The sequence below is a fragment of the Diorhabda sublineata genome, chromosome 4, assembly GCF_026230105.1.
Source record: "Diorhabda sublineata isolate icDioSubl1.1 chromosome 4, icDioSubl1.1, whole genome shotgun sequence".
Lineage (NCBI taxonomy): Eukaryota > Metazoa > Arthropoda > Insecta > Coleoptera > Chrysomelidae > Diorhabda > Diorhabda sublineata.
Window position 1 is genome coordinate 24,049,348 of NC_079477.1, and position 17,289 is coordinate 24,066,636.

General features: G+C 31.2%; 2 protein-coding genes across 2 annotated transcripts in view; both read right to left on the reverse strand.

Moving 5' to 3' along the window:
- Positions 1-1,953: 1,953 nt before the first annotated feature.
- Positions 1,954-17,289, reverse strand: part of LOC130443227 (uncharacterized) — a 73,708-nt gene continuing 58,372 nt past the window's right edge. The window contains exon 3 of the mRNA XM_056777755.1: positions 1,954-2,454. Coding sequence (XP_056633733.1) covers positions 2,327-2,454 — 128 coding nt within the window. The 3' untranslated portion in view covers positions 1,954-2,326. The remainder of the gene's footprint in view (positions 2,455-17,289) is intronic.
- LOC130443225 (uncharacterized) lies at positions 12,321-15,012 on the reverse strand. Its single transcript, XM_056777752.1, has 3 exons — positions 14,770-15,012; positions 14,287-14,632; positions 12,321-12,619 (listed from the first exon to the last, which is right to left on the reverse strand). The coding sequence occupies exons 1-3, from the start codon at positions 14,840-14,842 to the stop codon at positions 12,442-12,444; spliced, it is 597 nt and encodes a 198-aa protein (XP_056633730.1). The 5' UTR covers positions 14,843-15,012; the 3' UTR covers positions 12,321-12,441.

Here is a 17,289-nt window from a genome sequence, read left to right on the forward strand (position 1 = left end):
TTGGGAACTCAAATTTTGGCGGACGTACTTGCACATTCGCCAAATTATACAATGAAAAAGCACAAGCATATTTATCTCTTTGGAGAATACTCGGATAAGTTTTGGGTTGATAAAATGATGTACTAGGGTAGATAAATAATATTTTTGCTTATATTGCAGTAAAAATAAAAATATAATTGCAATTATCTTTGAAATATGTTTTTATTCTAACAAGTGTATAAAAACAAACCACTTACTACGTTATGTCATTATTTTTGAGTCAAAGTTCTCTTGAAATAGTGTTTCCAAGTTTGGTCGATAATTTTAATCAATTAGAATATTTATTGAAATTCCTTTCCATTCAACAATGTGTTCGTCTGGAGATACTCTATTTTCTTTGATAGGTCTAAGCTCTAATCCAAGTGATATTAAGTCTCAAATACATTTATTAGAAGTTTTTGGTCCACACTACAACTCTGCGTTTATTTAAGGAACTTTAATTTGAGGATTATCGTCTATTATACAAGTTGCAAATAACTCGAACCCTCAGAACTGATTACACATATACGGAATTCTGAAACTTCCGCTACTGAAGATTGATTGTTTTTTGTACGTGGGTTAGTTACTAATTTTAAAAACATTAATCAAAATCAATCACAAATATGATGGTATTTTGTTACATTGATTATTTAGTTAGCATAAAACATATGTAAATACAGAGGGTGTCTCGAAAGTAAACCATCACCATCAACTATGAGTTGGAAAAATCTTCTTTTTGTACTTCTTCGGATATTTTCATTCGTCACAATCTCAATAAATGGTACTCCTAGCATTCGGCTATCTAATATCTTGGTCTATCTCTCTCTCATCCTCCCAGTCTTTGTCCAATCAACTTCCGAGGTATTTGTGGCGTATCCCCCGCTCCAATACAGCTCCATCTATCAAGAATTGTGCACGTTATCGTAAAGTTTGTTTTGTGGCTATTTATCTCTAATACGTATTTACTAATATGATTTAGTCGGTAGATTATGTGCTGTAGATCTTCAATAGTGTCTGCTATCAGAACTTTCACTTCTCTATCTTCATTTTCAAGTGCTTCATTAGAAGTTAAATAAAAGTGGAGATCGGATGCAGACTTGTCTAATTTCTCTGCTAATTACTATGTAATCTGTCTATTTTTGAGATATTATTGCACAAAAAGTTCAAAGCAGCCTTGGAAACAAGGAAAATATGTAGGAAACACACAGTTAATGAGCGAACGGTACAGTGTTGATTAAGGCGTTTCAAGATCTATAAAAGTTGTCGAAATTAGTACCACGTTCAGTGAACCAACAAGACGAAGCTAAACCACATACTCCGGAATGAGATCGAAGAACTTAGTGCTTATGAACTTCTACTATATCCATTATTTAGTCCAGATCTTGTACCGTTAGATTATTATTTATTCAGATCCACGACGGAATTTTTGCGTGCGGAAAAAATTGAATCTGAAAGCTTGATAAAACCACAGAATTATTTTTGTATAATTTTTTTGGAGATACCTGTGGTGGAACTGTAGGTTGTAGTGCTCGAGAAAGACGTGTCTTGGTGCTCGGTGCTCAAGAGCCACGTCTGCCTGGCGAGATTATTTTGAACAGCTCGGAAGAGCATCTCCCATAGTAGATCTTTCTCTCCTATGCTCTAAACTGTCCAAGTTTCTGGTCAATTCTGGATAGCCTATAGATCGAACTAAATTTTGGAAATTGACATTATTTGTGTGTATCCACCGTTCAATAATGATAGAAATATCAATAGGAAGTTCTAAAAATGGTGCTAGCACTAGGGTTGATTGAATTTCGTATGCATTTATTGGTGAAATGTCTAAAAAAATGACTATATATAGAAAACGATTTAGAATATCTTTCAGGAATATGCAAAATTGCACCTCCTCGTTCCCTATTATGTTCCCGAAGATAACATACATCAAAGGATTGATCACGGAATCTAAATCTATTATATCTCATTTCAAATTCGCGTCATTAATAATTTTCAAAGTTATTTCATATTTATTAGCGATAATCATTTTTTATTCTTCGAATAATCAATTAAATACTTATTCTAATCCAGACTTACTACAAATTCTAATCTATACATCGATAATGTAAAAAACGATTCACAAATTATTAAATAGATTTTTGAAATCTATCAAAATCTTCAACTATTTATTGGCATTTATCAAAAATCGAAAGCAAATAAGCTTCTGCTTGGTGCAAAATGAGTTTTTGAGCAATCCTTTGAGAATTTGCTACCTTCTCGATGAATATAATGTATCCCAGTTGTTTCCCTACCACCTTTCACCTCGTTAATTTCAGTGTACCATGTTAATAAGAAGAATAGCACCAGCTAAAAAGCACTGAAGCAACGATTGAAATGGTGTAATTGGTGCAGAATTGCAGGCGTCTTCGTTGCAACAGTAGGTCATGGAATGCCAGTTTTCTGAAAAGAAAAAAGGTTGTTACAATTATTTTTGAAATTCTAATTTACGACATTAACTTTTTACGTTTCTCCTTTTTGAGCTTTCGACTTGTGAAGCAAATTAGATATTAATAATTCGCAAGATGAAGCTTTTATTTCGACCTTAGTATGCATTAAATCATATAAAAAAAGTTATTACATATTCTGTTTATATAAGTATGTATTATAGTCGAAAGAAATGTAATTGAAAATAGTATTAATAATCTACAATTTTTCAGAAGTGCCATTGAATGTTGAGAATTATCTCAAACTACTATATTACACAATAACTATCCATCTAGTTAACCTAACCTAACCTAACCTAACTTAACTTAACCTAACCTAACCTAACCTCACCTAACCTAACTTAACCTCCTGAATTTTTAGAGTACAAGAGAATACCTCACGAAATTTACTTATGGTTATTTGATGTCTTCAGATAGTATGTTATAATTTTCGTCAAACCCATGCTTACCGACTACCATGTAATTTAATATGAAACCTAACCTTCACTAACCCATAGAGATCAAAATAAAAATATAATTCAATGTGATTTCTGTATTGTAATATTCCTAAATATAATTTTATGTTTCGAAATTCGAAAAAATACTTAAACAACACTTAGTGTCTTAACGTACTTTAGAAGAAATCGTGTGAATGAGAACTGCTAGAAAATCGCAATGCAGCATATTGAATTACTGACGTTGATATGAAGAATAACCTGGACGTTGGTTTTCGTATCCGGAATATATAATTTTCTAATTCGTCTATGTCATCTAACTTGAAACTACATATTCACGACGTCATGTACCAAATACAACAACAATTATCGCCATTTTCCTTCAAGTTTCTCCGATTTAGACCATTGCGATAATCTACTGTATGCAATATCATACTGTTATTTCGATTTCTGTGGCACCAGATCCAACGGATTAAACAGCATGGCTCTACTTAGGAAAGCGGAGCACGACCTTCACTTACCCACTCCACGTTCACATTAGTTAAGGGCTCAATATTTTACAATGCAAAAAATGCACAATCACTTGCCAATTGAAATCACTTATGGAGATTCTCGGATAGTGTCTGCTGCCAAGGATATTTATTATAACAGGAGACTCGCCAATTCTCGTAATGTTTCTAAAGAAACAAACAAAACAAATCAAGCGTCGAATTATAGTTCAATAGCACAAGTCTCAGTACTTGACCATATGTTGTTTCTTTTGTTTATAAACGACTATCTAGGCATTAATGGGCCTTTATCTATCTACTCCACGTTCAGAATTAGTTGAAGGATCAATACTTGACAAGGCTATGAGAATAATTGAGAATTTCTACTGGAACCAATTAGCAAACCTTACAATCGAAGAAGAATACACATAAAAAAGAAAAATGAGAAGAATCCGTCAAGTCTGCATATTATCTCCAATCATGTTCAACTCTTATTCAGATATAAAGATGATTCCACCGTATTTGCTGACAAAATAGAAGATTTACAAAGGCTAATCCAAGAAGACAAAACTCATGATTATGATCCCAATAGAAAGAATCGAACAGTATCTTCAAACAAATGAATGCCCACCTCAAAAGTTACAATGGATGCTGAGAAACTAAGTTTTCTGTCCTGTTTTATAGAGTTGATTCCTGGACCTAGAACGGAGATATGAACAAAAGATTAGAAACAAAGAAGAAGTACTTGGAAGAATAGGGAAGGTAATGATAACTATAAAAACGAAACTAATTCCATTAATCCAAACCATCTTGCAATGCAAAATATTTGGAAAAAGAGGTCCTGGAAGGAGTACCACAAACTAATATTACAATATATTCAATTTGTAGTACTTATTTGCGTCGTGACGTAATAGGTAGTTGTGTCGATTTAAGTCCATCAGTAATGATGAAAAGTTATTAGAAAATAGAAAATTAGAAAATTTGTTTACCAACATCTATTCTGATCAAAGAAAGTAATTTTGGTAATGTTGACTTAAATATATCGATGTGTATAAAATATTCAAAATTCAATCTAGTCTTTCACAAATGAATGATGCATAATTCAAAGAGGGATTCCACCAACTTGAGATGCAATTTGTTTGAGATCTAACACTGCAGATTTATTTAATTATTCAGATGATATAATTAGTAAACTATGTGGCTTCTAATATGGAATTCTCACAAAAAAGTTGATGAGATAACAAATATATGAATAGTGCAAAAACAACTACTCAGTATTTAATGAATTATTTTAGAAGAAGCATTTTTACTATAAAGAATTATGGCTTAGAGTTCGAATATACAAGGTGTCAATAAATAAAAACTTAATTTTATTTATATTTCAACCCAGTATCCTAATTCAAAGATATTATTCAATGATAATAATTTTTTCCACTTAATTTTACATTTTATAATACAATAATAAGACAGATAAAGATGGATAGAGCAGAGATAATGATATAGCAAAAAGATAGAAGAAGGAATTAATAATAATTAAAGAAAAAATAATGATGACAGTGAATGTATGCAACGTTTATTGAGAGAAATGAACGATACAATGAAAATAATAAAAAGAACTAAAAAGAAAAAAAATTAAAGAAAGAAGAACTAAAAGATAGTAAAGATAAAATGGAATTGAAAAGGATTTAAGAATTTGAGAGTATAGAAATGTAGAAAAAATATGATCATGGAAATATTGAAATAAATACAGAGAACGAAGTTAAAATGACGGGAAGTTGCCTAAAGTATATGCATCTCATTCCACCTCTACTCTACCGGATGAGTACACGTTGATATATTTTTAGAGTTGCCAAAGTCCCACAACTAAAACATTTGTGACGAGTTAAAACTATCTGTATATCGCAAAATATACTTATAGTAAAATCATGAAACTTTCTACTTTTAGGTTTTCGGATATAATCTTTTTAACTAAAATGTTTTCAAAGATGGTCGACATCCGGTTCTACCGGAAATCGGCTGTACCTTTGTTAATTTAAATAGAACACCCTATATATTGATACATTTTTGAAATCTACGTGAAATTATAGTATAGTTTTGTCTAAAAACTTTTTTTAAGAAATACATACTTTTTGATTTATTAATTTTTTTGTAAAAAATTTGACCGTTGCAGACCCTTAAAAATTATTTTTTTACGTAGATACCCTCAAAGATATTAAAATGGTTTCTATTTGGTTGCTTTTAGCAAGGTCAGAGATATTTGAATCTATCTTGAAAAATTTTTCATTTTATACAGGATGTGTATAAAAAGTGTTCAAAGTTTAACTTCATAAATATCAAATTTCTTCATTTTTTTAAATAGAACGACCCGGTTTTTTCTATTTTAATGCATTCAGGGGTAAAAAATAAGGCAAATTCATGTATACTTTCCTATACCTAAACCTTACCGTTATCCAGGTATTACATGTTTTCTGTACATTTTTAGAGATGCAGGTGTAGTCTAAATTTTATTTTGACCCGTTTAAACAAACGTTAAGAAATAAAAAAGTATTTTTCTTTATCTTGTCAGGGTCTGTAAAAAAGTCAAATAAAATTGTATTTACTAATCCTATCACAACTTTTGATCGTTTCCGAGATATTTTAGGTGTTTTAAATTGTAATTGTATTTTTTTTTCAATTTTTAATTTTTTCTGAATACTTTTAGTAGACTTTGTAATCAATGACACTTATTTAACTGTCATTAGTCAATTTTTGATACTTTTGATAATCGTTTAAACAGCTCGTTCTCAATTTAATTACCTATAAATTGAATTTACATCACACCTGCAGAAAACATTTAATATCTGGATAACAGTAAGATTTAGGTATAGAAAAGTATTAATGAATTTGTCTTATTTTTTTACCCCCGAATGAATTAAAACAGAAAAAAACTGGGTGGTTCTATTAAAAAAAATAAAGAAATTTAATATTTATTAAGTTAAACTTTGAACACTTTATGTACACACTCTGTATAAAATAAAAAAATTTTCAGCATAGATTCAAATACATCTGATCTTGCTAAAAGCAACCAAATAGAAACCATTTTAATATCTTTAAGGGTATCTACGTAAAAAAATAATTTTTAAGAGTATGCAACGGTCAAATTTTTTACAAAAAAATTAATAAATCAAAAAGTATGTATTTCATAAAAAAAGTTTTTAGACAAAAGTATACTATAATTTCACGTAGATTTCAAAAATGTATCAATACATAGGGTGTTCTATTTAAATTAACAACAAAGTTACTGTCGATTTCCGGTATAACCGGAAGTCGACCATCTTTGAAAATATTTTAGTTAAAAAGATCGTATCCGAAAACCCAAACGTAGAAATCTTCATGACTTTACTAAAAGTATTTTACCACATACAGATAGTTTTAACTTGTCGTGGGACACCCTGTAAAGTATCTATGTTTTATTTTGAATCAAATCTAGTAAAAGAAAATTTTTCTATGGAAATAATAATGATTCGAAAATTTAACATTTTTAGCGGATTAAAACAAAGTAATTTGTTTACGTATTTACTTTAGATGCAATCAATCTTCGGTTCGGTTCAAAGTAGTCAATAAAACAAGCTAGAAATTACCAAATTGTGTTTTAGTTCGTTTCACGAGATTAAATTGAACGCAGAGGTTCAACAAAATTATTATTATTGATGTATTGGAAACTTTAGAAAACATTAAAAATAGATCCACGAAAATCTTAACTCGATTATACGAGGTTTATCTATAAATTTTTCCCTTATCTTGAAACATTTCCATGTATCAAATTAATCGTTTTGATTTTAGAACCAAAATAGGTCTAGACCTAAAACCAAGATAATGGATCAACAAAAAATAAAGAAGTAGATAAACTAGTATGTTGTTTAAATGTCTCAGTAACTATTAATACGGTTCTTTATATTAATTTTTTACGAAAAAAAAAAACTATTTTATTGATGTTGAGGGCGTATCGTCGTTTATGTCGATTGGGAAAAGTAATTCTACTCTAATACCGCAACAATAAGAAATCGACAAAAGTTTTTAGATAAGAGAAGGATAGAGAAAATGATTGATTCGCGTCCTTATAAGAAACGAAAGAATTTCAAAGCAGTTTTCCATCGTTTTTCAGATACGGAAAGATAATCAAAGTGTGTCAAAGAATGGATTAGTAATTTAAAAATCAACAGCACTTTGTAAAGTTGCAGTACTTCAAATCATCGAGAATGTACACCATAAAGCAGATTTTTCTGAAAAATAAGCGAGCTCTGCGTTTTCCGTTGGGGTTTTCGCCTTTTTCTGTTGGCAGCACTTCATAAAGAGCTCGTACTGTTTTTCGTAACTTGCACGAGATTTATCCGGCAACGAATTAAAAACGGCCGCATTGCTTTTCATCGCTGACGTTTTCTTTTCCATCATCATTCATTTTTATTCATTAATTTAGACAAAACTTTGAATAAAACAAATAATTTCATAAAATTTAAGGTTATGCAAAATCATCGAAGTAAAACTGTCAACTGTCAACAAGTTGCTAGAGTCACTCCAGAATCACTCCAGAGCGTCCCAAAAGTGTTTTTGCGGTATGTAACTGTCACTTTCACTACATGGAACACTCAAAACGCTACTTTCGGTATGTAAATGAATACAGAACGAACAACTTTCAGATGGCGTCGTCTAAAAATATTATTTTCACCTACACCACATACATTCATATGGATAATGACGAAAACTTAGTTGGCTATTATCAAATACTTGACACAACTGACAGATTAAAGAAGTTTTTTAACTTCTTAAGGTAATTTTCATTCACGGTTTTGATAATACTCCGCCAGAGATATCGAAAAAAGCATCAAAAGTAACTTTAGATTTGTTGCTGGAAATTTCGAGAAAAAAATATGAATTAGCATTAAATACAAAAATAAAATCTTCGGAAACTGTACGTTTGGTAAACTTCGAAAATTTTAAAGCCGTCTACACTTTGGTCACAATATTCAACGTTGCCAAGTACTATCAGTATAAAAAATAACATTGATATATCCACTTAACAGAAATTACGTTCATTTTTGAAAACTTCGACAATTACGGCGACAAAAAATCAAACTTATTGACATCAGGCCAATTGCAGATATTTTTAAACAAAGCTCCAAACAAGGAATATCTACTAATAGAGGTAAATTTATTTAGAAGAAACTATTTTTTTTGTTTTTTTTACTTGCAGATATCTGTAGCTACAGAAGTAACTACAGCTTCTGCAAAAAGGATTTAGAAGATTTATATTCAGCTGAACTTGTGAAATTAGAGAATTTTATGAAATATATAAAAAATATGCTGCTCTTCGACCGATTGACTTGCCAGAAAAACGTTTCTTTTTAATTTACCAACACAGAAAATATACTGGACAGATTTTTTTAAAATTATTATTAAACTTAAAGCGCCATGGAGGATGGTAATCTAGTATCGTGTGTATTAAAAATAAAATTAACGTTGTTAATTAAATCGTTAACTCCATTGAAAAACCTCTCGAATCCTTTACAGAAATGGTGTATGAACAATCAACACTCAATATCTGAAATTAACATAACAGAAAATGTAATAAAAAGAAATGACGTTCCGGGTTTAACTATACGAAATTGTAAAAATTTCACAATCAACTACAATTTTAAATAATATTATTTATTAGTTAAGAGAATACTTCAGTATTATTTCGGTTTTACTAATCATAAAAATAAACATTAAGTTACATTACTGTTATTATTTCAATTTGTGCAGTTGTAGACAAATTATAGTGTGCAACATGTGGGGAAAGTACTTTTCTCACTCGTGTGAGAAAAGTTGAACTTTTGTCATCAAGAGCTAGAAAGTATGCGTAATTTCAAATCAAAAAATCGATTTAAAATTAGTGAAAGTTTGATTAGAAAAACTACATCTAAACCGTCAAAACAACAAACTATAAAATGAGTTTAATAAAGTGTGATAATAAAATAACAAAGCCAGTGAAAATTCAACATAAAAAACGTCTGGTCAATTGTTTTTTCGGTTTTTTGTTTGACGTAATAAAATTATTTTGAAAAAATTTTTATTTCTTCGCAAAACGACTTGTAAAGACAAAATAAACAAGATGTGATATCCTCAAAAGACGTTAACCTTAAAATAAATGAACTCTCCAGATTTTCTGAGAGTCTTTCAGTGTGAGAAAATAAGTTTTTTCTTTTAGCTCGTTTTCGTCATTCTCAGATTAATTTCTGAAATTAATTTCGCAATGCTGAAAAATATTATCTCGGTTTTGAGCCACATTTCTACAATCCTAATAAAACTTTAATTTGCTTTGGAATAAATGAATCAATATTTTATTTTGGAGGGTTCTATAGAGAGTTTTCAAAGCTCCAAACTCTTTTTACATTGTTCGCATTTATGGACTCTTTAGTATTTAAAAATCACACTTCGTAACCTGATAAACAATTATTCTTTAGACTACTATTCAAAAAAAGATTTGAAAATTATTTGTAAGCATATAGTTGTAATCCTCAAGTGATTGGCAGCTTGTTTATATATCAATCTCGAATTTCTAATGGAATTTAATGTTAATGCTCCGGGCATTGAAATTGAAGATCGAGGGTTCGAGTCTCGTTTAGAAATATTTACTTTTTTTATATAAAAACCGATTTTTTGTAACAAAACAACATAATATAGTTAAATTAAGAAAGCATTTGACACTGCCGTGGTTAATAAGTATTATTAAGGTCGAGAAAGCAGATATATACCTAATGAGTACACGACATAACAGTCGTGGATAAAAAACTTTGTTTAACTAGTGTTAAAAGTATTTAAACGGACGCTTTGTTATAAAATTCAATTTTAAGCCATGTCAGCTTGAATTAACACTTTTAACGTCAGTCAAATTTTTCGTATTTATAGCAAAAATTTTCACAACTTTGAATCTTGCCGTACTGAAGACGTAAACAAAGTCAGAAACGTTCAAATAAACAATAATTTTTACGATAATACCAATAAATTTTGAATAGAAATATTTATTAGAGTGAGGGACTTAATTTATCGACGAGACTCTTGATAGCATCCACCATCTTCATCATCAAATTGTTCCCCTTTCACTTGCTACGCCTTTAGTGCGTGATTTATTATTGTAAAACAAAATAAATTCAATAATAATTATTCCTTTTCGAGTCGTTAATGCAGATAACTTCTTGTAACTTATACAGTATGACTCCATTAGATTAGAAGTACGCGTGTAAGTTATTTATGCCTCTTTAAGGAGAAAACGGGTAGAGACATCTGTAGAATATTTATTGCAAATCATGAGACGGTCCTAATATTTATCTATGGTACTTTGAATGAAATACGTAATGCGGTCTATGAGTTCTCATCTTTAAATAAACAAAAAACTGTGATTATTCTCTGCGAAGCCACATTAGTGTACGAAGATGGTTCCAGAAGTACATTGCCTAACTTAGAGATGGCGGTAGTTGCTTGAAAAATACCACTGTATCAGAAAGTACGACCTGCGAAGACTGGTCGACCAAAGGTGAAGACAGAAATGTTGAAGAAGATACACAAGCGTTACTGGATGAACGTCGACTGAAATTTTTACTGAGAATTTGGACATGATAAAGCTGTGCGCAAAATGGCATTTGCTTACAATGGAACAAAAACAGCAGCGTGACGTTATTTCCTTCGAGTTTTCGGCAATATTTACAAATAATAAAGTCGAATTTTTTCAATTTGGTAAAACAACCTCGATTCTGTATAGCCGTAGTTGCTGAAAACTGTACAGAAACAGAAAAAAATATTAACGATGTATATGGTGTACCTTGTAAAATTGAATCCACCATAGATCTTCAATTAGGACTAAAAGTCGATAATCTCAACGTAGTTTTCAAGTAAGTCATTAAATTTATAAATATACTCATTAAAAAACACTTAATTCTGATGTGGAACGGTTCGTAATTTCTAAAATTTCACTATCGTCGGGAAAATTCATACTCACAGACTTCAATACTACATCTAAACGTACAGATCATCAATGGAAGTATTTCATTCTGAGAAATAGCTTTTTAAACCTCTTCTAAGAGCTTGAGGAAAATACTACTAACCTTCTTAGAATGTGACTTTAAGTGTATGGAAATAGTCTAAAGTTTATCGATTCAATTGTTGTCAGGGATTATCTTCATGAAAAATAAGATTTTGCGGTAATCTGATCAGAATTAATTACTTGAATGTATCGATTTATATAAAAATTTCTCCTGATGAAGACTAAACGTGGTTGGTACTTTAGTACAAGCATCATGCAAGACTAAGCGATGTTTCACAACCATATATGAAACGTGGGTCCATCATCTCACACCCGAAGCAAAATAACAATCATAACAATGGACTGAAACGGGAGAATCGGCTCCAAAGAAGGGTAAAGACTGTTCCATCTGCAGGTAAAGTCTTGGCGTCCGTTTTTTTTTTGGGATAATTTTCATTAGCTACCTTGAAAAAGGAAAAACTATCAACTTCGAGTATTATGCGAGCTTATAGCAATGTTTGAGCGTACAAATCAAGCAAAAACGGCCACATTTGGCTAAGAGGAAAGTGTTGTTTCTTCAAGTGAATGCACCAGCTGACATTCATTATTGCTACCTTATGCTCCAGATTCAGCCCCCTTGGTTTATTTTCTGTTTCCAGATTTGAAAACATGGCTTGATGGTCGAAGATTTTCCAACAAAGAAGAGGTGATGTCAACAGTTGATGGTTATTTCGAGGTGCTTGACGATTTTTATTACAAAAAGTGTATCGAACTTCTTGAACATCGCTAGGAAGAGTAACCACCTTCGTATAATAACCTTGAAAAGCTAAGCAAAAAGGCAAGTCAAAGAAATAAACACGAAACAAGCAGAATAAAATTTATTTTCGTAAAATTAAGAACATTTGATATTCTTGTGAAATTTATTTCAAAAAGTAGATATTTTCCGATAAAACTCTACTATAACAAGTATTAAATATTTCAAATTATTCCCGTTTAGGAAATCTTGGAGGAATATCTACAATTATACCCTCTAGATCTTGGGATACATCGTTATCATATGTTTCTTCTCTACCTTCTTCTTCAAAATCCCATGGGATATTATGACATAATTTTGTGGGAATTGTGTGTGCAGAATCTCGAACTTCCTCCACAATTTTACATCTATAACCAAAACGTTTATTTATGAATAATTAAGAACTTGAATTTTCTAGATCTAGAGTCAAGAATTGTTATATATCTCAATCATGGTAAATGTATATGATATTTGAAAACTTTCCTGAATTTTTATAGAACACAAAAAATGTTCTGAATCCTTCAGAAAAATTTAAACAATTTCTACAAAGTTCGATATAATCGTATTTCTGAATCGTTTATGCTAAATTAGAATGAATTCTTTAAAATCTGATGAAGTTATAGATATTTTCTGAAAATTTGATCATTTTATGTGAATAATTGTGGTTTGAAATGAAACATAATTTCTAACCAATCTATACGGGGTCTTTCAAAACGTTCGAATGCGAGTTATATCACTGCATTAAGGGAAAAAATCGATTAAAAATCACCAAACAAACACAAGTCTATAACGCAAAGCTCAAAAATACGACAGCAGCTAAATACTTTTATGGCTCTTTCGACCGCTCGATAAGGAGGAACTTAAACGTTCCACAAGCTTTGATTGGCTAAACCTTATTGTTAATTTGCGATTAATCTATGCGTTATAGACATGTGATTGTTTGGTGATTTTTAATCGATTTTTTTCGCTTAATGCAGTGATATAACTCGCATTCGATCATTTTGAAAGACTCTATATACGAGAATGATCCCAGAAGTACTTGGTCCAAAAAAGAAAAGACAAAAATTATGGAATATTATATAAATAGCTCCAAACACTTTCCCCAGAGACGTTTAATATCTTTTTTATTATAAGAATCCTCAAAATAACAATTTCGTGCCGACATCATCTTTTTGTTGGGAAATCATCGACCACCGAGCCAAATTTTCAAGTCTGGAAACAGAACATAATCCGAGGAGGCTAAATCTGGTGAATAGGGTAGCAATTCAAACGTTAATTTATTAATTTTGACCGGTGCAATGATGAATGTCAGCTGGTGCATTCACTTGAAGAAACAACACTTTCCTCTTAGCCAAATGCGGCCGTTTTTGCTTGATTTCCTCGCTCAAACATTGCTATAAGTTGGCATAATACTCGCAGTTGATAGTTTTCCTTTTTCAAGGTAGCTAATTAAAATTATCCCAAAAAAAACGGACGCCATTACCTTGCCTGCAGATGGAACAGTCTTTGCCCTTCTTTGGAGCCGATTCTCCCGTTTCAGTCCATTGTTATGATTGTTATTTTGCTTCGGGTGTGAAATAATGGACCCACGTTTCATATATGGTTGTGAAACATCGCTTAGTCTTGCATGATGCTTGTACTAAAGTACCAACCACGTTTAGTCTTCATCAGGAGAAATTTTTATATAAATCGATACATTCAAGTAATTAATTCTGATCAGATTACCGCAAAATCTTATTTTTCATGAAGATAATCCCTGACAACAATTGAATCGATAAACTTTAGACTATTTCCACTACACTTGAAGTCACATTCTAAGAAGGTTAGTAGTATTTTCCTCAAGCTCTTAGAAGAGGTTTAAAAAGCTATTTCTCAGAATGAAATACTTCCATTGATAATCTGTACGTTTAGATGTAGTATTGAAGTCTGTGAGTATGAATTTTCCCGACGATATTGAAATTTTAGAAATTACGAACCGTTCCACATCAGAATTAAGTGTTTTTTAATGAGTATATTTAGAAATTTAATGACTTACTTGAAAACTATGTTGAGATTATCGACTTTTAGTCCTAATTGAAGGTCTATGGTAGATTCAATCTTACAAGGTACACCATCTACATCGTTAATATTTTTTTCGGTTTTTATACAGTTTTCAGCAACTACGGTTATACAGGACGAGGTTGTTTTACCAGATTGAAATTGGAATACATCGAAACATTGACTATGGCGTCGATTTCCAGTAAAAATGACTGTATCATTTTTATCTGTTATGATTCCATAAGAATGTTTATAAATTGATGATTTAGTAAAACAGTAGATTTTATAAAAACCTTCTTCGTTATAATAAACTTTTACGCAGTTTGTATTTGTGTTAATTTCATCTGAAATTTTAAAATAAAAATTTTATTTCGGCAGATAATATCAATTCTACAAGTATATGAATGTTTCGTTTCAATTGAAAAGCAGACTTAACACAAACATATCAATTGGTAATTATGTAATTATCTATAGTACTTACCTGTAGTACCATAGCTTGGAAAACTAGTAAATAATAAAACTGATATAGAAATAGAAATTTGAAATAGCTTCATCTTAATGTGAATAATGATTAGGTCAATTTAGTTTATCGTGAAATGAGATAGTAACTAAAACATTACTCAAGGCTGAGTGTTATCGACCAAAATAACATAATTGATAACATATATAGCAGAAAACTTTTTAATCTACCAACTAAAGTAATATTCACTCATCATCATCGAGAAATATGATACGGAATACACGGTTGACACCACCACTGCACTAGCATTCAAAATTACACTGTCTGACGTGTGTTTCGATAACCTAGTTAACGTCTTCAGAGGCTCGAGGTAAACTTAAAACTAATGAGTTTACTTACCTGTTTTATACTTAATTCTCTTCCCAATAAACCTTGGCGGGAATCTTCACATTCATTCTTTGAGTGGACTGTAGGGAACTGGCCCTTTGTCTAGCAATTTCTATGCCTTCGAATTCATTAATAATCCAGTCAAAATAGACAAAGATAAGTCATAACTTAGCCAAAATTCGCATAGAGCTGAAAATTGACAGATACATTAAATACATCATTATAAATGAAAAGTCAAAAGTCCCCTTCGATTCTACTTCTGCAAAAAATTTTATTCAATGTCAAAAGTACAAAATTAAGGTTTTTTCCATTTTTCTCGAAAACGGTGAGTATTATCGTGAAAGTAGGTCAGATAAAAGTTGTAGATCATATAATTCTCTACAAAAATGGTCCAGTCACTTTTTCTCTTACGACTCACCATTCGTGAGATATCGCGGTTTTAATCGCTAGAAAACATCTTCATCTGTTGATATCTGTTTGATCGATCTATGAAAGTTCCAACAAACCAACAACAATTTCTTGCAAATAGTCACAATAAGTATCGCTTCATTATAATGCTATGTGAAGAATTTACAGCTGCTGGTTTTTCAATAAAACAAGCTGATAATGATGCTGATGTCCTTATAATTGAAACATCAATAGAACAATGGAAAAGTTCAAATACTGTCGTTGTCGGGGAAGATGTTGATTTGTTGATATTATTGACTGCACGGACCCTAAATGATAAAATTATTTACTTTTTAAAACCTGGGAAAGCTCAAGTACAATCAACAATATATTCATCACAAAGTTTGACAGCATATCAGAAATGTAAAGATCATATTTCATTTTTACATGAAATAACTGTAAAACTGTGAAACATCAGTGTTTAAATTGTTTGGGAAACTTAATCGACATCGTTACAAATGGAATTCGTTTTCTTCTTGCAATATATGGTGCTCCAAAAAAAATTGAGTCCATAGACAAATACAGATATTTGAAGTTTGTAAAATCTGCATGGAACAATAAAACAGTACAGCTGTCTTGTCTGCCTCCAACATCTGTTTCTGCCTTTCAACACTTGTATCGCGTGTATTATCAAGTTCAAGTGTGGCTAGGCAATGAGCTGGAACCAGAAGAATGGGGTTGGAAATTAACAGATAATTATTTGGAGCCAATTCAAACTTTACTCCCACCTGCTCCAGAAAAACTACTCGATACTATTTTTTGTAAATGCAAGACGGATTCTAGTAAAAATTGTGACTATCAAAAAGTGGCCAGTATGCTTCAATTGTCAGGGTCAGACTTGCTCCAATATTGGAACAAATACAACAGAAATTCTGCAAGAAGAAGAGAATGAAGACGAAGGAATAATTGTCGAAGTAGAATTAGACAATCATCTTATATAATGACATGTAGAAAAAACAACCTATTCCACTTTAATCATTAGCCATATTACTATTCTTTCAATTAATAGGATACGATCTGATCAAACTTTCTTTATTACAATAGATCGTGGAGTATACCTACTGGGGAAACCACGTTAAAAAAAAATGCGCCAAGTACATTACCTCACAGGTGGTGCGGAAATGTGTGCATATTATGAAAAATATGAATTTTCTAAAGATTATAACCGCGATATCTCACGAATGGTGAGTCGTAAGAGAAAAAGTGACTGGACCATTTTTGTAGAGAATTGTATGATCTACAACTTTTGTCTTATCTACTTTCACGATAATACTCACCGTTTTCGAGAAAAATGGAAAAAATCTTAATTTTGTACTTTTGACATTGAATAAAATTTTTTGCAGAAGTAGAATCGAAGGGGACTTTTGACTTTTCATTTATAATGATGTATTTAACGTCTCTGTCAATTTTCAGCTCTATGCGATTTTGTTTAAGTCAAATGTCTATTTTGACTGGACTATAAACAATTTGAAGATCAAATATCTTGATGATTATATTCGTTTTGTACGAGGGTTGCTACTTTAGGTTCGGCAAATATTCATTATTCAAAATAATCTTCAAGATCAATACCCTTTTGCATGCGTTTGAACCAATTGTCCTCCAAAACATATGAGGCATCAACTGCTTCTTCAGGAGCAAAAAAACGTTGGCCTCGCAATTTATTTTTGATCTGCGGGAATAAGAAGAAATCATTGGGCTCCAAACAAA

What these genes read in the sequence shown, in the direction of transcription:
- LOC130443225 (XM_056777752.1), bottom strand. Translation starts at nt 14,842, where the DNA reads ATGAAGCTATTTCAAATTTCTATTTCTATATCAGTTTTATTATTTACT. An exon ending in TCCAAGCTATGGTACTACAG is followed by an intron (nt 14,633 to 14,769) that starts GTAAGTACTATA and finishes TTAAAATTTCAG; the next exon opens with ATGAAATTAACACAAATACA. An exon ending in AATCTCAACATAGTTTTCAA is followed by an intron (nt 12,620 to 14,286) that starts GTAAGTCATTAA and finishes TTTTGGTTATAG; the next exon opens with ATGTAAAATTGTGGAGGAAG.